Here is a 23,018-nt window from a genome sequence, read left to right as displayed (position 1 = left end):
ACTCATTGTAAAAAGTTAATGAATACCAAAGCATATGGGAAAAAAAAATTTCTCCCTTCTCTCTCTAACCTCTGCCCCCTTAGAAACCAATACTAAGAGTTTAGTATGCATTCTCCCTACCTTTCTTTTGCTCTTTTTGGAAATTTACAGTTTTATATCATTTATTTGTCAAGCACTTACAGGTAAGTGGTAAAATATGTACAGTTTTCTTAATAGTCCTATCTTAAACTCCACTACACAAGGAGCCTTAGAAATTAAGGTTTTCCTTAAATGGCAACATGTATCACCTTATTTTGATGATTTTAGATGCACTGCTCTTCTCCTGGGTTATCAGTTTAAAAAAATCCTGCCACCAACCAACAGTGCAACCTTAGAGAAAGCACCTAACCTGTTTGGGCCTCAGCTTTCTCTTCTAGAAAATGAAAGAGGAACAATACATGAACTCTAAGGGTCCATCCAGCATTGAAACTGCATCATTTTTTTCTATCAAGCTGTATTAGTCATTTCAAAATTATACTTCATTAAAGCACATCAGGTTTCCTACGGAGACAAGCAAGGTCTATTAGGAATAATATGTCAGTAATTAGGTAGATATTATTATTAGTACCACAAACACCTAGTGTGAATATTAAGTGTTTCACTGGGGAGTTCAAAGCATTGAATCTTCTCTTATTAACCCTACAAATAATGTAGAAAGCAAACTGCTATTACACTTATTTTCTCAAGGAGCTCACAGTCTAGTAGGGGAGGAAAATAAGTAAACAGTCAATTACAGCCAGATATATGGTAAGTTCTATGACAGCTGTTAAGTACAGAATGTTAACAAAGCAGAGAGAAGACCCAACATTATAATACAGCAAATACCTAACGACCCAAATTTTGAAATCAAGCCTCCTGAGACTGAGGTGATGATGATGCTACCATAATAATTATTATCATACTAATTGTAGTAGCTGTTTATTGAATGCCTTAACTTTAAGTCAGACCTTTCTATGTTGTTGCATATACATTTCAAAACAACATCCATATAACAAAAAATAAAACTGGTTTCCAGAAAGTAGAAGTCATTTGTCCAAACCACACATCTATTCAGCCCACGACTATGACTTCAAAACTGCAGTCTTTTACACATTATACTCTGCCACCTCCCCAGCCTGTCACTAGAAAATATTACAAATTCCCTATGTGATCCTGGGCAAATCACACACTTCAAAATTTCACTTTCCACATTTCTGAAATATAAAAATTATCTGCTTACATTCACTATGTTAATGTAAGGCTGAAATGCAAAAACTCACAGTGAAAGTAAACTACAGAGCAGGTGCCAATTATAAAATTATTATTACAACTACTATTAAGAAGAGAAGTTCAGCCTTCTATACTGCCCAGTGAGTTTTTACTCAAAAGAGTTTTAAACAGTTTTTAACACCAAGTTAGCATCCATACAAACACGGAAAACTCAGCATATCTTGCGTGACTCTAGGCTTAACTGGTAGAAAAAGAGGTGAGAAAAATAAAGGGTATGTTAATGTCCTGAAAAAAGAAACTAATTTTTTTTTTTTTACTTTTTCTTTTCGTCCATACAATCATTAGAATTCTACATACCTCCATGAAAACTATGGGAAAAAATGAAGAAAGGAGGAAAGGAAAAGGAAACAAGGCAGGCATCTGACCAACATCAGTTAAAGAATACTGTCTCTTACTAAACTTCTGTTATTAAAAGTGAAAAAAGTGACAGTATGACAGAGGGGGTAAACAGAACTACAAAGAAGAAAAGCTGTAATTCGATCAGTGTTTCAGAACAATATACAAAAACTTTAAAAACTAAATAATTTCATAAAACGGGGATCCTAGTCAGTCTCAACCTAAAGAAATTAAAAGCAAAAGATGGTGGGTAAGGTACAGCTCAGCGGTAGAGCACATGCTTAGCACGCACGAGGTCCTGGGTTCAGTCCGTAGTACCTCCATTTAAAAAAAAAAAAAATTTAAAAAGTCCCCTATATAAGAGTTGTTGGAACGATAAATCCTGGAGAGGCTGTGAAGAAAAGGGAACCCTCCTACACTGTTGGTGAGAATATACTTTGTTGCAGCCATAGTTAAAAAACTAAAAATACACTTACCATATGATCCAGCAGTCCCACCCCTGGGCATTTATACAGAGAGAACTCTAATTCGAAAAGATACATGCACCCCAATGTTCAGAGCAGCACTATTTACAATAGCCAAAACATGGAAACAACCTAAATGTCCATCGACAGATGACTGGATAAAGAAGTTGTGGTATATTCATACTGTGGTAGAATACTAAGCTATAAAGAATGAAATAATGCTATTTGCTGTAACATGATAGACCTGGAGATCGTCAGTCTAAGGGAAGCCAGAAAGAGAAAGAAAAATATCATATGGTATCATTTATACGTGAAATCTGAAAAAAAAAGACACAAATGAACTTATTTATAAAACAGAAACACATGGAGGGAGGTAATACCTCAATGGCAGAGTGTGTACCTAGCATGCACAAGGTCCTGGGTTCAATCCCCAATAACTCCATGAAAAATAAATAAATAAAAACCTAATTACCTCCTCCCCCTCCAAAAATATTAAAATTTTTAAAAAATAATAAATAAATTTCCTTAAGAGCTGAAAAAATATATTTAAAAAAACAAAACAGACTTACAGACATAGAAAGCAAACTTATGGTCACCAGGGGGAAAGGGGATGGAAAGGGATAAATTGTAAGTTTGAGATTTGCAGATACTACTATATACAAAAATAAACAAGTTTCTTTTGTACAGCACAGGGAACTATATTCAATATCTTGCAGTAACCTATAATGAAAAAGAATATGAAAAGGAATATGTATATGTATATGTGTGACTGAAACATTATGCTGTAAACCAGAAATTGAGACATTATAAACTGATTATATTTCAATTAAAAAAAGAATAAAAATTTTTAAAAGAGTGGTTGGGACTGTTTTTCCCTTACTAAAGGGACCAAGCAGAGAAAGATATACAGGCATTCCTCACTATGAACAGTAGTGTGGAACCATAAAAAATAACCATACAAGCTGAAACTATGCAATGTGACTCCATAATCATTGGGGAAAATTATGATTGCTCTTGTAGCCTTTAAATATTTTTGTTAAAATTTTAAAAACTCTTACTGTCAGTTACAAATATATATGGAAATGAAAAAAAAGTGAAACTATTATTTATTTAGTACTCTGTAATTTAAAGCACTTGGAAGCACTGAAAATTAAAACATTTTATTTCTCTGGAAATGGTTATTAAGACTAGATAGTCTTTGCTTTCTTCTTGTGTAATCTACAATATGGAATACGTATTTTCTTTCTATGCCTTGGCAAACAGTCATAGTCCTTTCTAAGTCTAGATCAGCTTCTAATATTTTAACCTTTGCACTTTCATCTCTCCAAGAGTTCCTTTAATATGAAGTTTTTGCTGGGGTCACTTACCCTGAACATTCATCCTTTTCGTCACAACCACGTGCCTTATTTATGCTAGTAAGTTCATCTTCACTAAGTTCCCCTGGTTGCCACTGAACAGTGGCAGTGTCAACAATCCCATGGTCAGCTATTACATCTGTAGCTCCATTCATGTCCTGTTCAAATCCTGAAGTTATTTGTACGGTGCAGTGAAAGTTTTGCCAAACTACACGTGTACCACTCACTGTTGCTTCCTCTAATGATGTGTGAATGTTTTTGGTTGTCTGCCTTCATGTCATATTTCTTCCAAAATTCAGCTAAAGAAACTGCATGATCTCCAGTTTTCTTGTAATTATCATTTCCTTTCAATGTGGCATCTAACTTCAAAACTGTGGCTTGCATGCTAGCAAAACTAACTGGAATTTTTTTTATTGCAGTCTTCAAAGTAGAAGTAAACATTCCACTTCAACTATAAGCAGTTTTCTATTCCTTGTGAAATGTAATCTATAAGATGCTGAAGTGCCTTTATTGTGTTTTTTTTTTATTTGAACAGGGAAAGTTTACCATAAAGAATTATTATCTGTAACAGGAGAGTGACTACAAAGAGAATTCCAAAGACTACCCTAAGGCTGTGGAAGAGTGCCCCAAGGGAAGAACAAACTTGGAAAGACAGTCCTCTCCCTAAAGCTGGTATTCTGACCACACTGGAGAAGGTATGACTGCAGCCCAGTGGATGACAAAGAAGCTTGCTGGACTGCCCAGGCAAAGCTGGACCATAAGTGAACAGGAAACAACCCTCTAGGGTGCAAGTAGACAAGGCGGGCAAGCAGGGTGAAGAAAATCAGGACTTCCAGAGCCAGCTCTTGGGCAGAGCGGTGCAAAGCCTGCGGCCCACAGTGCCTGTGTCTGGAGAGCCACGGGAAGATCTCACTGAACCAGGACCAGGACTGCTGGTTCACAGAGGGAATGTGTGCACTGTGCACACTGCTGGAGCACAGCATCACTGGATGTCCCAGAATCTTGAAGAAAGAGCACAATCACAGCACACCAGAACCAAGAAAAGAAGTCCCTTCCTCCTGCAGTGTCTTTCCAGCACCCTCTACTGGCACAGTTTAATACTGTCCTTGTTGCAAAGAAGAAATGTATAAAGTTGCACTAATGTCTATCAAGTAGGAAGACAGATTTGGAACCAAAAGACAGTAAGTTGATAATTGGCATAGGATATAATTTAAATACCCCATCCAGTCTAATTACTTAACAGTCAGGTTAGAAATCAAAATCTCTTAAATAAGTAAATTAAGAAATTATTTTCCTAATATAAATCAAGACTGTAAATTGGTACAGCCACATTAGAAAACAGTATGAAGGCTGCTCAAAATGTTAAAAATAGATCTACCATATGATCCAACAATTCTACTTCTGCATATAAACCAAAGGAAATGAAAATCAGATATCAAAGAGATAAACGCACTCCCATGTTTACTGTATTATTTACAATAGCCATGATACGGAAACAACCTAAGTGCCGGACGACAGATGAATACATAAAGAGGATGTGGTACATACAATGGAATATTACTCAACCATGAGAAAGGAGGAAGTTTTACCATTTGTGACAACATAAGTGAGGACGTTATGCTAAGTGAGGTAAGTCAGACAGAAACAGATACATCCTGTATATTATTTATATGTGGAATCTAAAAAGTCAAACTCAAAAAAACAAAGAGTAAAATAGTGGGTACCGGAGAGTGGAAGAATAGGAGAGACGCTATTTAAGAGCACAAACTTGCAACCAGTAGTAAACAGTCCTAGAGATCTAACACACAGTACAGTGAACATAAACAACACACTGTATTATAATCAAACTTGCTAAGAAACTAGATCTTAATTCTTCCAACCACAAAGAAGAAATAACTGATAATTATGTGATGTGACAGAGGTGCTAACTATTGCTACAATGGCAACCATATTACTATATGTAAATGTATCAAATCAACATGTCCTACACCTTAAATTTACACAAATGTTGTATGTCAAATATATTTCAATTTAAAAAACAAAAAAACTACTTCCACATTTGAACAACCTGGAACTCTCCTCAGCTCGGACCTGGTAGCCCATTTGTCCACAACTATCTTGATCAGTCACCTTAAGTTAAATAAAGCTAAGTAAAGATCTTTTGCCAGTAGAAAAATAATTAATTAATTAAGAAATTATTATCATATTATACAAGCAATCTATGATTTACAAAAGGATTCAAAAAGAACTCCAACAGAGGTCTATAGATTTTACCAATACCAATTTTCTTATTTGTAATACTGTACTACAGTTATGTGAGATGTTACTATCTCAGCAAGCTGGGTTAAAGTGTACATGGGGTCTCTCTGTACTATTATTTTAACTTCCTTTGAGTCTATTAATTATTTAGATTTAAATTATTGAAATTTAAAAGTTCACTTAAAACAATTAGCCCCAAGACACCTAGAATATATAAACTTATAAAAACATGCAACAGAAAGTAATGTTATGTTTTCATCGCTAACATTAAAGAAACGTATTTCTTAAAATACAATGCTGAAAGAAAACAGTGTTATATACATACTCCTAGGGTGCCACCTCCCTCTGCTGGGTGCCAGCAAAAACTAGCAACAGAAAATACTGAAAATTCTGTCCTTATTACAAGCTTCAGTCCAAAGGCTGAGAGATAGATACAAGCTTCCGATTTCTCATTCTCCAAAGCACCTGATAATGCTGATAGCTCTTTATCAATTGTCACTTGAAACAACTATCAGAGAATAATGAACATATTTTTGTATAAATACATCCTGCTCTTCTAAGGTAAAAGAGTCATCTTTCTATTTGCCTTATAAGAAAACTCAAAGAGGACAAATGAGTAAGTTCAAAAACAGCTTTTAAAATATGTGCAGACTAGGGGTCACCTCACTTTTTCTCCTTTTCAGGATGGAGAAAAATGATGTCCATTAAGAAAAATTATTAGAACATCTAAAACTCCTGATTTTGTTAAAAGGTGGTATAGATACATTAATCTATACAAGAAAATAAAAGATGCAAATCAAACAAACATCTAGGCAACTTGAAGTCAGTGACTTGAGCTTCTTTCTAAATAAAACTATTTAACAACTTGCTAGGCAAAGGCAAAAATAAGTGCTACATAAATTCAGCAAAAGAGCCTCAAAATGGTCTAACATTCAATTATATCAGCCCCAAAATTATAAACAATTCAGGTTCTACCATCCATCTACTTCAGTGATGTCAAATCATACTACAAAATTGTTTGTTCTGTGAGAAAAGAGCCCCAGCTGATTTTTCTTTTTTCCAGTACTCCCTGGCTTGGAAATAACTCAAAAAAAGGCAACTGTCAATCACTCATGCCATGAGGTATGGTACTTAACACTTCAGCTTTTCATTATGCAGTTTCTGCTCTAAGCCAGCACGCACAAATTAAGAACTGAAGCAGATTTTAGTATCAAAACAGGCACACCTCTGAATCGCTCTACAAATGGTCGAACTGCCTTCTAGTAATGTTTTATATTTTATATACACACATACATGTTAATGTATATGTAATGATTGTACTTCCCAAAATTAGGATCAGATAAAAGTGACTCATGGAAATTCTTTCTTTCTAGCAGTAATGGTCCGTGTTACTCAGCACAAAGTTGTACAGTTATAAGAAATCTAATAGTTATACTTTGCTTGCTGTATCAATACTTCATTCTGGTTCACATAGCAAGCATCAGGGCAGATTCCTGGGAACAAAGTGATGTGACAGACATAAAATCATGAAGCCAAAATTTTCTTCCCAACTAACCTCCCACAAGGTCTAAAATTACGATCACTGGAACTCTACTTCTTGTTAGGGAACTATTAAGGAGGCCCATTTTCCAAATGTATATGGTATATTTGCCCTGAATCATTTTATTGCAAATTACAAAGTAATACTTGGCAAAAATCAACTGATCAGAAAATTAATACTGCAAAAACTGAAAATTTCCCCCGTAACTTTTCAGGTATCAACCATAACCAACAATCTATTCAAAGCATCAAGTGGGTGCTATATAACAATGCTAGTTATATCGTAGTTTAAACACGAGATAAAGCTTTAAAAATCCCTATCAATTTAGTAGTATGTAAGAAAATCTTTTGCACGATTTCTACACATGGTAAGACCAAAACATGAAAATGCCAGCTGGACAGGGACAGAGATGATTGCCATCTCTACTCTGGAAACACTGGAAGATCCTGACCTGATCAGATCTGCCTTAACATTTTAACTGGAGCCTCTCGACAATCAGGCTTAGGCTGCTCTTCTCACACATCTCAGATTACAATCATCTTGCTTTGTCCTCTCAGCTGTCATTGTTGCTTTTCTCTTCTACAAACCAATCAGCTTTTCTCCCAGGGCATAGCGCCCCTGGGTGTGAAGTCACTGAACAATCACTTGAATGCCCCACCTATACTCTGACTTTCAAATTCTGCTAGAAGTAACACCAAAGAATACCAATCTATTTATTTTCTAACTGGTTTCATTAATTTCAAACTTAGCATATAATCAAGATTTAATTCAGTATAATCTTCAAAAGGATACACTCAGGAGTCAGATGGCCTTGGTTTTAAACCCTGGCTCTATCATTTTCCGGCCAAGTGACCCAGTTAGTTAATCTCATTAAACCTCTGTTTTAGCTTCTGCAAAAAATAAGGTAATAATTACAATACCCTTCCTCATATGTAGTTACGACAATTAAATTTTACAAAGGCCGTCACAGTAAGTCAACACTGGCTGTTAATATTATTTTCTTTCTTACGTCTGGTTCCTAATTTAAGCTGAGTACGTAAAATCTAACATGGGTAATTGAGAAAAGAAGAACATTAGAAACTTTCAAAATATGAGAGCAGTTCTCACATATCCTCTAAACAGATTAGGATTCTATCAGGTGTAATGTTCTGTTACTCCCTCCTTATTACAATGAATTCAGTCAATGCTCTAACTTTATAAAAAATTTTGTATACTTTTTACTCAACAAGTTTTTAAAAAGAGGCAGTAGAGATTGAGAATATTTACTCTGGACCAGACAGACTTGTATTTAATTATATGACCTTGAGAAAGTTATTTAACCTCTCTTTGCCTCTGTTTCCTTGACTGTACAATGAAGATAACAGTACCTACACCTCATACGTAGCGCCTAGAACAGTGCTCAACACAGAGAAAGTGCTAAGTGAGGACTAAGTAGCTAACTACAAAGCTCCGTTCCTAGCACTGTGCCAGATACTAGAAATCCTGGGATTAATGACACAGTATTTGCCTTCAAAGGGGTCAAGACAGATAATCACAGTTTAATTTTTCAACTGTCTACACATGATGAATGCTTGAACCCTTGAATGCACAGAGAAATACCTCTTTCATAATAAAAATTACTATTTTTAAAAATCCAAAAATTCTGAAAATTAGCATCCAGAGCAGATGATAGGTGCACTGGGTTTCGTGTTATTCTTTCTGCTTTTGAGTACATTGGAAATTTCACATAAGAAGTTGTTTTCAAAAATGATAAGTCATTTTCTTTCAGAAGATAAGCCAAAATTATGTAATTTGAAGGATTTTCTTTCACACCGATGTCTTTATACTACAAATTTAACTTTGTCAGCAGTAACTCTTAACATATCTTTATATTATGTTATTCAGTAACATTGAGTTTATTTTATTCAATTTCTCTTTTTTTTTTTTCTTTTGGTCACGAAAAATAATGCTTTAAGAGAGAAAAAAGTAGATTAGTGGTTACTCAGGGCTGGAGAGAGGGAGGAATGGGGAGTAACTGGAATGGATTTATTTTTTGGGTTAATGAAAATGTTTTAAAATTAGGTAGTACTGATGCTTGTACAACCCTGTGAATATACTAAAAAAAAAAAAAAAAGGAATTATACACTTTAAAAGGGTGAATTGTACCTCTATAAAGTTGCTTTAAAAAATAATGCTACAATGAAAAAAAAAAGAATTCACTTGACAAGACTGCCACCTACAGGATTACCTTAAATTTCACCATTTACATTCATTACATTAAATATCACATATCATCCAATAAAAAGCAAGGGTTTCTTATTCAAAAAAAAGATAAATCCCAGCATTTACAAAATACCCCATATCACAGAAAATTCTGTCTGCAATGTTGAACAAAGTATTCCTGAAGTAATCTCAGTCAATTTTAGTTTGGATGTTTAAAGGACATCTGATAGAATGTGTGAAAAGGAAGCAAAAAAGTTTAACAGATTTGGTAATTATTGCTGGATATATAAACCAATAGTTGTTAGATATTATCATCGACATTAATTACATTAAAATAAAAACAATATAGCAAGTGGTTATATACGGAGTGGATTTTTTAAACTATCTTCTGGCTTAGGTAAAAAATTTCTAATGATAGCAATATATACTGATTCAAAAAGTGCTTTATCTCAAACAACTTAGGCAGAAGTGGAGATAATATGCTCTGGAAAAAAATGCCTTAAAACTATTCAAAAAGTAGCTTAAGTGATGATGAAGACACTGATGTTGAAGATTATTGAGGAGAGTCTGAATATAGTCATCTTACGAATATTAGTGGGCCAAAAGCAATATTTCTAAGTTATTATGATGTGTAATATATTTTAAATGTATGTGTAAATGTTTGGCTAAGTTAACAAAGAAACCCTAATCAGGCATTTGCCTGTTTCACCTATATTCACCAAGGTTTTTATATTCAAGTTAATCAAACTTGGAGCTTCTCATTGGAAAAATGAAGGATTGCCATATAGACAAGCACAGTACAGGTCTCTTAGCAGAGGCATAGTATATCATTTAATCATAAAAGTCCAAGATTTTTAACTAATATTCAAGTCAACACCTAATACTTCTTTGCCTGTATTACTACAAAATGATTAATGGAGAGCTGCCTTTTGTTATGCCAGAAGAGAAGTGCTGGGGACACTGCATAAGGACATAAGGTTTGAAGGGGCTCCCACTGGCAAATTGTGGGGCAGTTTGAACACCAAAATAATTAAGCACCGTACTGAATTATAAACTACTGCGGGTGGAGGGAGGGATTCATAAGTCTGTATCAATAACAAAGATTACTAAATGGAAGAGAAGGAAGAGCTCTGTTACAGCAAAATGTCAAGTGCTGACTAGAGAGCATACAAAAGATAGAAAATTATTTATTACTTTGCATTCATCACAATAAAGATTGGATAGCCAAGAACCATGAATGAAAGCTAAATCAAGGAGGAAATTTTGATGAGACGCAGGATATTTTCATGGGTCTCCCCACAAAATGCTTACTAGCTGCAAGGGAGGAGAAAAAAAGGAATTGCAGTGCAGAAACCAAACTTCTTGACTGGTAATCAAAATTAACATCACCAGAAAGAGACAGATGATTATCAAGTTCCTTCACATATAATACATTGTGAAGGAAAGAACATCACCTATGCAGCACTAATCTGAATCTAATCATGAGGAAATACTAGATAAACCTAAAATGTGCAAAGTTGTATTAAAAAGACAGGAAAAGGATGTAGTCTTCAAAAATGTCCATGTTGTAAGAAGAGAGAAAGACTGTGGCAATGTTTCCAAATTAAAGAAATCTAAAGACATATGGCAACTAAACACAGTATCTGACCCAAGTGTAAGTTCTGAACTGGATAGGGGAAAAGAGTGTTACTGGGTTAACTGACCAAACTAGGGACAGATAGTAGGTTAGAGTAAAAGTATTGTATCTAAGATAAATTCACTGAAGTTGATACATACAATAGGGCTAAGACACCATGAAGTATATAACTTACTCTTAAATTATTCAGAAAAACAATTACGTGTGTGTACGTTTGTGAGTGTGTGAATGTAGGTAGGGAGGGATGGAAAGATTCAGAGATAGAGAAAGTGGGTGCAAAGCAAATGGGATAAAATGTTGCTAAACAGACAACTGAGTAGAGAGCATATATAGGCATTCTCTCTACTAGTTTTATTTTTTTTTAACATTCTGTAATTTTGAAATTGCTTCCAAATAAAAAGATTAAAATATTGCTATCTCTACTGCTAACAAAAAAAAAATCACATCATCATTCTTTTAGGACTAAATTATTCAAAATCAACAATACCTTTAATCTTCATCTATTTTAATCAATTTTAAGAAACAATCAACTTTAAGATTTACAATTTTTTTACACAACTAAAAGGAATAAAAAGATGACAATTATAATTATAAGATGCCATCAACTGTTAAACATACAATTTCAGAAATGTTAAATATGAAAATATATGCCTCCTCTTAAAGTTGATGAAATGCAGTTTTTATATAAGGCCAAACTTCATAAACAATGAAAAACATGCATGCATCACTGTACCAAGATGCTGAACAGAACTTTTCCTGTTATCTGGATACTGGCAGCAGGATCCAAAGATAGGAGCAAAGAGCTAAATATCTCACATTCTACAGAAAGTTTCACCTAGATTTAAGAGGGACAGGGGTGACCATGATGCCATCAGCCAGCACCTTAACTGACCCCAACCTCTATCCCAGTCTAGAGAATGTGCAGGGGAGGAGAGGGAGTGTCAGAGGACACAGTAGCCTTGATGAAGAGGCTCTCTTTCTCTTGTGATTGCCACCAATTTCTTCCACTCCTTCAAGTCAAGTGAATGGGTATTTGTTTTTATTTCCAGTTTTTTGCCACTATAAACAACGCTGTAATAGACATCCTTAAAAATACATCCTTAGATAGAGTATTTTTATTCCCAGTAGGATAGATTCCCTAGAATGGGACTGATGTGTCCAAATACAGGTATTTCTTAATCTTTACCGATGTTACCAGCTTGCTTTTCAAAACGTATGCACACACTCTTTACCTTTTTCCCCTTATCCCCACCAATTCTACGTGTTACTTTTCCCAATCTGATATCTTACTGTTACCTTAATTACATTTCCCTTAATTATATGTCCCCATGAATTGGGACATCTTCACACATATGTTTGTTAGCTTTCCTGTGATTTGTCTAGGCATACTCTCGCTCATTTTTCTCTTCTTTCTACCAACTGTTAAGAAACTTTTGTATATGATAGATATTAACCTTTCATCTGTCATCTATATTACAACACTTTTTCCAGAAATATCATGTTATTGATTTTGTTTATAATATCTTTTGTCCTATGAGTTGTTTTGTTTTTATACGATCAAATACAAATACAAACACATGCACACACGTGTATCTATGAGCGTGTTTATATATTTACAAGATAGATCTCTTAAAGATTCTGAAATCTCAGTAAGTAAATAGACTTTCTAATAAACAAAAATGATTGAGAGGTTAGGGTGTTTGTCCTATATGTAAATAAGGGAGAGCAGGAAAAAGCCCAAACAGGGTTGAAGCAGTTATTACTGAAAAAATAAAGACATTTCATGTTTATTTTCCCCATTGAGATTTTCAACGAAGCAGTTATATCTAACTTATTTAAGTGGGGAAAGCATTATGATTCTCATTCTCACTTTTAAATGGAGAAACTGAAGTATGGAGAGAAGTCACAGTAAATAATACAGCTGCGATTCAACAGTATGTCTCTTGAAACACAGTAACAATGTCAATACAAGTTTTTGGTAGCATTTAGGAGCAAGCTGCTTACCTTTCAATAGCTAATTCTTTGTTAGAAAGTTGCTGCACTGTAATCACAACCTTCTTCTCTATTCCTTGTTTTAATTTGAAATAAAATTTATCTCTATCCTTAGGCACAGGACTGAAATATACAAAAAAAAAGGAATTATCAAAACAATAAATAAAAATACTTAAAAATATAACCTATTTCAAGGGTAAAATGAGACAACAAAGTATTTAAGCTTAAGATGTACTAAACTCTCATCTTGCCAGAGTAACAAACTACAAACTTCACTGTCAGCAAAACAGAGTTGGAATTAATTTTTAAACTGGCTTTACAAGAACCTTATAATTTATCTCTAACCAAGATTAAAAATGAAACTTTTTAAATGACATTTCAAATTTTAGCTTTTAAATGTTAACAAATTCAGGCACATGGCTTATTTAATTAATTACTTTGAAGACTGTCACATTTCTGATTAAGCTGGTTGTGTGGTCAAGACTGCCTTTAACACAGGGAAACCCAAGGCAAGACAACTGAGAAGAGCTTACTTTTAAACACCTAGAACTTGAAATGATGGTGACAAATCCAAGTAACTATAAATAAAACATGAACAAAGGGATATAGATCAGGGCAAGTTAATTCTAGCTTAGGTCAGACTGACAATTCTCATGAAAACAATAAATGTCTAAAATATAGGTCGCCTTATCTGAAAAGAAAATATCTTGAACAACTTGTTTGACCTGAGATTCAATTTCTATACCTGAAAAAAAAAATACAGATAAAATACCTACCTAACAACTATTGTTAGAAATAAAGGCAAAGTAAAGGCACACAGGTTATCGTTAAAGAGCGTAACTATTTCCTTTTATCTGTTTATTTTTGAACTAAAGAAAAACATTCCAAACATACAACAGGAGGAAAGGGTTAATTAAATGATAATCAAACCATACAATATACTACTAGTAATCAGTAACAATTTCTTTAATCCTAAGAGTACTGCAAGAGAAAAATTCTTCTATCATGAACTTAAAAAGAATTATATATATACAACTGTATAAAACTACACCCTAGAAATCAAATATTAAAAGTGATTGTGGCTGACAATATCATAGCTTTTTATTCTTTTATTATTTTACTAAATTTTCCATAGTATAAGTATTTTTAAATATGAAGAAAATCTTTTACATAAAATATCTGAAAACCATGACAAAAGTGAACCATGCGTTCACTGGCGAAATATTTATCAGCCTAAAGCTTTATACCAACACTGTATAGTTTCTGGAACCTTTATATCAGCTGATATTACATTTCAGACATTTTTATTCTTTCCAAATAACCTCACCTAAAGTTTCCTTTTCCATCATCTTCTTTTACCTCCAAGGAGACACTGAATGTAAACACATCACTGTCGGGGGTAGGAATAACTGAGTCTTTGACATCAGAAACTTGTCTAGAAGAACGTTTGAATGCTGTACAGAAACTATATAAAATTCTGCTTACCTAAAAGAATAAAAATGAAAATAATATTAGGCAAAAATTTTAACTGTATTTTTATAGATTTCTCTACTAATTCTTGAATCTATAGCCACAATTTTTTTAGCAGATAAAGCACATATAGTCTAAGCATATATATGTAGTTTATAATATATAGCATATATATAGTATAAGCATATATACACATAGACACACAGTTGACCCTTGGACAACATGGGTTTGAATTGCACAGGTCCACTTATACACGGGTATTTTTCAATAGTAAACACTACAGTACTATACAACGACAGTTGGTTGAATCGGCAGATGTGGAACCGTGGATAAGAAGGAACCACGGATATGGAGGGCCAACTATAAATTATACATGGATTTTTGACTAAGCGGACGGTCAGCGCCCCTAACACCCGACCCTGAGCACGTTGTTCAAGAATCAACTGTAGCTTGCGTCTTTCAATCTGGCATTTAAACATTGTAATAAAGATGTTTATCTTAAACTCACAAAAGCAGCTGTATGTATTTATAGATGTTTCTAGGACTCATAAATTGAAATGAAATGAATCCTAAGATAATCACTCAAATGGTGCTGGCATCTAAATCTTCCTAATGAACACTGAACTTCCCAATGAACACTTCTATCCTGAGGCACAGAATAAATACTGTTTTTAGGAGTAAGCAAATGTGGTAACATGGCTTCAAGAGCTTCCAGTGTTGTTACTCAATGTTGTTGTGGTATAAATGTGTCACAGAATGAATGAATACTAAAATGTTCTTATCAAATTTATTAGTATTAAGCCACTCTGGTGACTACTTTATACACACACACACACACACACAAAATGAGATAGATAGGTAGGTAGGTAGGTAGGTAGGTAGGTAGGTAGGTAGGTAGTCCCAATGGCTTATACTCTTTTCCTAAAGAAGGACTCTAAAATCCCATACTTTTCCAGAAGTTATTCTCTTCCCTGGTTCCAAAAGAAGCATCATACATCTCAAACTTGTAAGCTTGAAGCACAAAAGACCTTCCAAATCTCTCAGGCCACCCATGGGTTGAACAAATGAAAACATGAAATAAGAAGTGTTTAAACAATGGTCATATTTTCAAAATCTCACTTTGGGAGGTACTAGTTACAAAACTTCTCTGAATATTAACAAATTCTTCCCTTTAGATAAAGTGAATTCAAATTATTCTTTGAATTATAGTAGTCTAGGATTATAATATTTTACAATCTGCTTGAAATAAGAGTGCTCTCATCAACAGTACAATTTCTTAAATGGGAGACTTTCCTCAATTGTCTATTTTTGTTATATTAATATACTCTACCTTTTCTCATACACACAGTCTACGCATGCAAAAACAAAATGGTCCTCAAACTTCCAATAGCCACTCTTACGTCTAGTAATTAATGATTACCCCAAATTGCCTCTCCAATGCCAAATTAAGTTTTCTAAATTAACTGACTTATACACTTTACCTGTATAAGAATGCTGCCTGTCAGCCTAAAGTTCAACTTCAGCAATAGCATCAAATTTCTATCACAGTGCTCGTAAAATTTTTTAATATGTTAATGTGTTATCCCATTATAATTTTACATAAATGAGTAAAAACAATAAAGCAGCAAAAATTGATATTAGTCAACTGTAGACCTCAAATCCCATAGAATTAAGACAATGATAAATTTACTCATTCACTCAACAAATAGTTTTTGAGTGCCTTCTGTGTGCTAAGTTTTATCCTCGGTGCTAGGGATACAGCAGCGAACATAGAGCTTACATTTCATCACGTGTAAGTTGAATGTGCTTGGGGTAAATGGACAGGAATAATCAGGCAATCCAAAAGAAGAAATGTTCAGCCTCAAATGAACTCTTGTTTGACTTAGCTCAATGATTTAAGTGTTATAGAGGGAAACAGAATCAAAGTACATGCTAGAAATAAGTCACTGAAGATTATGCCTACAAGGTAAAGCATAAAAAGGGACTTTTACTTTCAGTTCTTTGAGTACTCCCCACATCCTAACCCCAAATAAAGTGTGGTCTATTATTTACTTTTTACATATCTTTAAGAGAACATTTTAAGGATACTTTTGAGAAAACATTATATATGAAAATAGAATACCTGTACATAATTTTTGATACATTAGTAGAGTCAAATCCCAACTGTATTTATCCTTTCTTCTTCTGTCCCATATCTTCTATTTCATTTTCTTCCTATCAGAGCTGTCAGCAAGCCTGCTACATTAGGCCACACCAAAAAAGTCAAAGAACTTGGCATATTCTAAAGTAGATGGGCAAGGCTCAGGGATGTCTTTTTCAAAAGGCTAAGTATACGGGGCTGAACTATAGTGACAGAGAATGATGGGAGGGAAAATCAGGTTACACCCTTCTCTCTTTTTGGAGGAAGGACGTAACAGTACATTAACTTCATTAACAGCAATCAAACTGCATTTAATCCTGACCGTGTCTTAGAAGTTGATATTTCCAACAGCAAGATTAAAGTCCTTTGAGACTTCTAGAGTCTGTGAATATGCTAGAATGATGATCCAGGAATTTAGTAAGGTGGAGTAAGTTCAGAAACAATGATTATCAGTGTCTGTAGTTACCGGAACAAATGGGGTAACCAATTTCATCAGGAAAAGAAAATTTAAAACATAATACCATGGAAAACATTTCTATACATGTCACACCATATTTTATATATACACATATGTATATATGTATATATGTATATATATAAATAAAATAGTATGCACACATACACAATAATCCAGAATAGGCATTTTCTTTGCAGAAGTCAAAAGTTTTATTGACAAATAATACAGTACAATTTTTCCCTAGAAGGTAATAGACACAGAAAGGACTAGTTAAACACAAAACTATCTGTTGGAGTTGCTGTTTTTGAAGAGGTGGGGAGGAGGGCACATGTAGGTACATAGAAAGGAGATACGCCAACTGGTGGAATTCTGAGTAACTTTTATTTTCTTTTGTATTTCAGTATTTTCCAAATTCTCAAATATGCATTACATGTTAACAGTCCCAAAACTGAGATTAAACAAGGTATTTACTTAAAATAAATAGCATAGCCAATTTTTCCAAGATAAAGTCTTTTCACTAATACTGGCGAAAGAGAATCAACTCTTCTAAAAATGTATCAAGAAAATGTTCACCCCCAAAATAAATGTAGAAAAATCATTCTATAAAAGACACCCAGAAAGATATGTGTTAAAATTTTAAAGACAACTTGCTCAAATATATTACTCACTGAAAGGAGCTAAAATAAGAGGCATATTATACAAGAAACCTTTTTAAAATTAAAAAGGTCAACTTATTAAGAAGAACACTAACAATATAACTTACAAATTAATTTCCAAAGTAAAGCATTTTTCTAAAACACTATCTCCATAAATATGTGTTTAGAAATAATTTTTTTCCATTCAAGGAATAAGGTTTTCTTTTAATATTGGCCTATCAGCAACCCCAAGAAAAACCAGTACATTAAGAATAAATATCTTCCTAATGATACCCTTGAGATTTATCATGAAATACCTCTGAATGTCTTTAACACCTGATGATAACAACCTGCTTCTATTATGCAACCATTATGAGAACTGCTCATAATGGTTAAGTATATTATACTATAAAAACTTCAAAATCTGTTTTGAAGAAAATGGTTACACTGCCTAGTAAAAATAAATTCTTAAGGAGAGTCAACTAAGCCTTTTAAAGTATCTTTAAAAAACAGTTTTGTATAATATATCCATAAAGATGCAACAGAATAGGTGCCTCCTCGGCTTTTTTCACTATGCTTTCTGATACTCTGCTTTGTCTGCAATTCTTCAGCCGAAGTCTACCACATCACTCTCCCTGCACAAAGATCATCAGTATCAGGGTATTTCTGGCTGGATTCCCCAACTCTTTAGTCCATAGAGAACTGAGATCCGCTACAGCAGAGTCCTACAGAAGAATATCCAGGGTAATAAGTCAAATGTGTCCTAACCCTTCTGTGGGGGAACCCCAATCCTTGTGACAGGTCCAACAAAGCCGTCACACTCACTGTGCTTCCCCTCTACCACTGCTGGTGCCTGCTGCTTGTGGCGCTTAATGGTGAAATAAGAGCAAATCACAGTGACCGCTGGTAGTGGCAGCCATGCTGCTACTCCCTCTTGAGAAGATGTCTTCATGCCTTTAACTGACAAACTTCTTCAGACCTCATCCAAGGAGTCTGCAAACAACGGGAAACAAATTAGCAACAGTGCTGCATAGCACATATTTAAGCAATAAGAATGTCTGTCATCTGTTCTTGAGCTATCTTTGTCAACTGTCTGTGCCTATCGAGAGGGACCCAAACAATGAGGACTAAAGTTGTCCTTTCACCACAGAACAAGAAACTTCTAGGAATCAGATAACCAGACAACCAGCAAATCCAACAAAAAAAGCTTCAGATTAATTAAAAGAGTAATTATTCTTTAAGGAAGACAGGAAAATGTCAGACATCTTCTGTAAAAGGCATGAGTAGAATGCAAAGGTTGCTGGAATGCAAGCTACAGGACTGAAAAATCCCTTTATAAAGCATAATTGAAAGATAAAACTCCACATTCACTTTTCAGAAGAAAGCAACAGGAAAGTTGTTACTGAAAATTACATGGATCTTCAGAGTCAGAAACTTGCTTCTGAAACCAGTTCTATCATCTATTCTCTTAGCCTTGGGATAAAGAAAGGGTAACCATACAATTCATCAGCCAAACCACAATACTTTTGAGAATAAAAAGAAGTGCTTTAATAGTATACCTGGACAACAGGCATAAACCAGGACTGCTCCAGGCAAAGAGGAGCGTAAGATCACTCGACTAAATACTATCTATGTTATGGAGATGTTATGAGTATCAAGTAAGTGCTTAGCAGAGTGCCTGGCTAAGTTTTATATTTATATTGGGTTATTTTCCATTCAGAAATGATCTCTAGTAATAAAGCTGAAAGACAATTATCATGCATTTCTCCTTCAAACAGTGAATTTTATCACCTACGTCCTATAATGCAAAACTTTGAAAAATTTACTCTAAAAAAATTAATACATGGGTATCACTTTCTCACAACCTGCAATGCACCAAACAGCCTCTCTACAAATAATATTTAATACCATATCCAAAATGGTCAAGCCAAGAATTCCCCAGCTTACCCACTGTTAAAGTTCTCAAAAATGACAAATATTTCTCCCACCCATAACCAGTGGATGCTATAATCCATAAAGAGAGTTTCATACCATCACAGTATTGAAAAATGCTTGCAACCAGGTCCCTTTCAGTTTCCTTCTGCAGCAGTGTTTCTGACTCTCCATCAGCAGGTTCTCCAATTCTTCAGAGTTCAATTTCTTGCTGTTGAGCACCAGTTATCCAGAAACCACACAGGTATGTTTAATGATGGCTGCCAACATGAAATGCCAGGACTCTACCATCTGCTTCCCCACCTCTGTGGTGGAGTTGTAAGGATCAGAAACAGAACCCCTAATTTACAAACACACACTCATTCTTTCAACTTATTTATATTCATTGCCTCCTATGTGCCAGGCACTCTTGTACTCATTCACTCTCCTATGCCTCACACACTTGGCTAAGTAGTCAGCATATGTATATGTGTATATGTCTATGTATATGTACGTATGTATGTTTGTGTGTACATAAACGCTGGGATGATTTAGAACTATCTAAAAAAACAAACAAACTTGAACTTCTTACACAGGCATGCTTCTGACAAAGAACTTCTATGGCTACAATCTAAATTATGTGTGTGTGTGCATGTTAATTTTAGTGTAAAATTAATCACCAAGGTATAACAACCAACAGACCCCCTCAAGCTTAGTATCAAACACACAGAAATCTACATTTCTATGAATTCCACAGTGTGGCCAGAAATAAACTCTCAGAACTCCTGTTAATACAATCATTTAAGTTTCATGGTAAAGAGAAAATAGAGCAACTGCGGCTTTCAGCATTTTGTGCTGACAATTTATATTTCCAAAAGCAAACACACCTGAGACCTTGTCCATCCAAACACGTTTATTAATGCCTTTGGAATGGTTACATAAGTCCTGAAGTTCTGAAAGTGCAACTTGTATTTAAACTGGGGAGAATTCAATAGATACAGAAAAGAAGGCCATTCCCGCATTTATGTAGCAGCCATTTGATTCTTACATACTTCTCCAGTCTAAGAATAATCTACCACTTAATAATTGCTAAGAGGAACTTACCGGCATCTGTAAAATACTACAAGTTGATACCCCTGCTTTATGTGAGCATTTGTTTTTTTTATTAAACCAGTTCTCTAGAACAAAAGACAGCCTCTGAGTGAAAGCACATAACAAAAGATCACCAGTGAGAACCACAGAGGTCTATGAAACAATCTTAGTGCGGTATCTAAGTAGAGATACCCAGCAGAGAAAACTTTTTTTTCAATCACATGGACCAATCAACCTGGGCAAAACAATAAAAGGGGTACAAAAATATTCCTCCTTTCTAAGCCTGAGCAATCACTATCACAGTGGGGTGAGAGGACACCCCATCGAGGGGAACTTTTCCGTTAATCTGTTAAACTGAGAGTGCCCTACCTACAGCACCACTTTAGTGCACAGAGTTATCAGATTTAGCTTTCCATATTCAGTTCTGTGCCCTTACAAATATTTTGTCTTTAGACATATACTCCAAATTTATGTAATACGGTATATGGTCATATATACAAAATTACATGACAGTGAGATTAGGGTTCAAAAATATTACCCTGGTTCATCTCAATAGCAAATTGCTATACTATATTATACTTACTGCCTCTTTAATTTCACAGGAGAAAACATGTATCTGGAATTCTTCTGAACCATGGGAGCTCTCTGTAAATGCAAAGCAATTGCTCTCTGTTGTTCCATCATGTCCACGTGCACAGAATAACACCTTATAGATTGGAAAAGATGCTATCTCCACGTTGTTAGATTGGTCTATGATTCTGCAGAACAGTGATGAAAAATGAGATAAAATATTACCAAACTATCAAAGAACAAAGGCAGTTTTATTACACCAATAACATATAAACATAATTATCTTAAAAATCACAAAAATAAACTGGTACTAACAATGCAAGGAAACAAATTATCTTCATATTTTTGCTATACACATACAAATTCTTCACCTTCTTCTGACAATTATTTCATTTTTGTGTCCTATGATACAATTCAATTACTCTCAAAGCCAAGTATACATTGCCTGGTAAAATCAATGTCACGCATCCCTAAATGCTAGTCTTGTTCTGTTATGACAAAAGGAATGCCAGTAAAAAAAACAGCACAGGCCATCCCTGGAGAGTTCATTTCTATTTAAATAAAGCAGCACCCATAAGTTTACCCAAGCCCCAGGTCATTATTCAACCAAAACCTCTTTTACCCTAAAAACGGTCAGAGTGGTACCAAAGATGAATGGAATTTAAGAGATAAAAGGAGTTTGTGGGATTTAGGAGCAAATATTTCTCTGACTTTTCCTGCACAAATCCTAAGCCTTACATTGATATAAAAACTAAAGACCACTTCAGGATCTCAAATTATGAAACTAAGGGATACCCACTAGGAATACAGTCAATTTGAAACACTAAGTTTCTGTTAAGGTATGTCTGGTACTTTGAAACTAAATAGATAACATTAAAAGACATTTTGATATTCTTAAGAGATTTCATACAAACAATATATCTACAAAACTCTTTGCTGAAAAACTCAAAGCATTTTTACCTAAACCTTGTAAACTTATATTGCGATTATGTTGGTACTCAGAACTTTTCTCGCATTCTAAACTTTAGAGAATGAGGCAAATTAGAAAGGGATTTAAAAGAATAAATCAGCTTTAAGGGAGTATTACAGGTTCAGGACATATTCGACCTAAATTCCTAGACCTGGTTCACTTATTTGTTCATTCAGCAAATATTTACTAAAAACCTGCTATGGCCCAGATATTGCTCTAAACACTGAAGTTGCAGCAGGAAATAAATACCAATAACTTGCTCCTATGGGATTTATATCTAGTGAGGGAGATAAATAAACAAACAAATATATAATTTAATATCAAGTTAAGGAAAAGCGCTATGAAGGAAAAAAAAGGCCCAGTAGAAAGAAAGAAGGATAGTTACAATACGATCAAAGGAGGTTTCTTTTAATAGTCTGGCAGTTTCTTACAAAACTAAATGTACTCAAACAATATGATCCAGCAATTACACTCCTTGGTATTTACTCAAATTTAAAGTAAAACTATGTCTACACAAAACCCTGCACACAGATGTTTACAGAAGCTTTTCTCATAACTGCCAAAACTTGGATGCAAACAAGATGTCCTTCCACAGGTAAATGGATAAATAAACCGTGGTACATCCAGACAATGGCATACTATTCAGTACCAAAAAGAAATGAGCTATCAAGCCACAAAAAT

General features: G+C 34.4%; 1 protein-coding gene across 5 annotated transcripts in view; it reads right to left on the bottom strand.

Annotated features, from left to right (window-relative positions):
- RABGAP1L (RAB GTPase activating protein 1 like) overlaps window positions 1-23,018 on the bottom strand; it is a 563,496-nt gene that overhangs the window by 473,082 nt on the left and 67,396 nt on the right. For all 5 annotated transcript variants that reach the window (XM_031435736.2, XM_064478006.1, XM_064478007.1 and 2 more), the window contains 3 exons: window positions 21,381-21,555; window positions 14,420-14,577; window positions 13,105-13,215 (listed from right to left, as the gene is read on the bottom strand). In XM_031435736.2, the coding sequence (XP_031291596.2) occupies window positions 13,105-13,215; window positions 14,420-14,577; window positions 21,381-21,555 (444 nt within the window). The remainder of the gene's footprint in view (window positions 1-13,104; window positions 13,216-14,419; window positions 14,578-21,380; window positions 21,556-23,018) is intronic.

This window comes from Camelus dromedarius, chromosome 23 (assembly GCF_036321535.1).
Source record: "Camelus dromedarius isolate mCamDro1 chromosome 23, mCamDro1.pat, whole genome shotgun sequence".
NCBI lineage: Eukaryota > Metazoa > Chordata > Mammalia > Artiodactyla > Camelidae > Camelus > Camelus dromedarius.
Note: the sequence above shows the minus strand (reverse complement) of the source record. Positions and strands in the feature narration are given on the sequence as shown.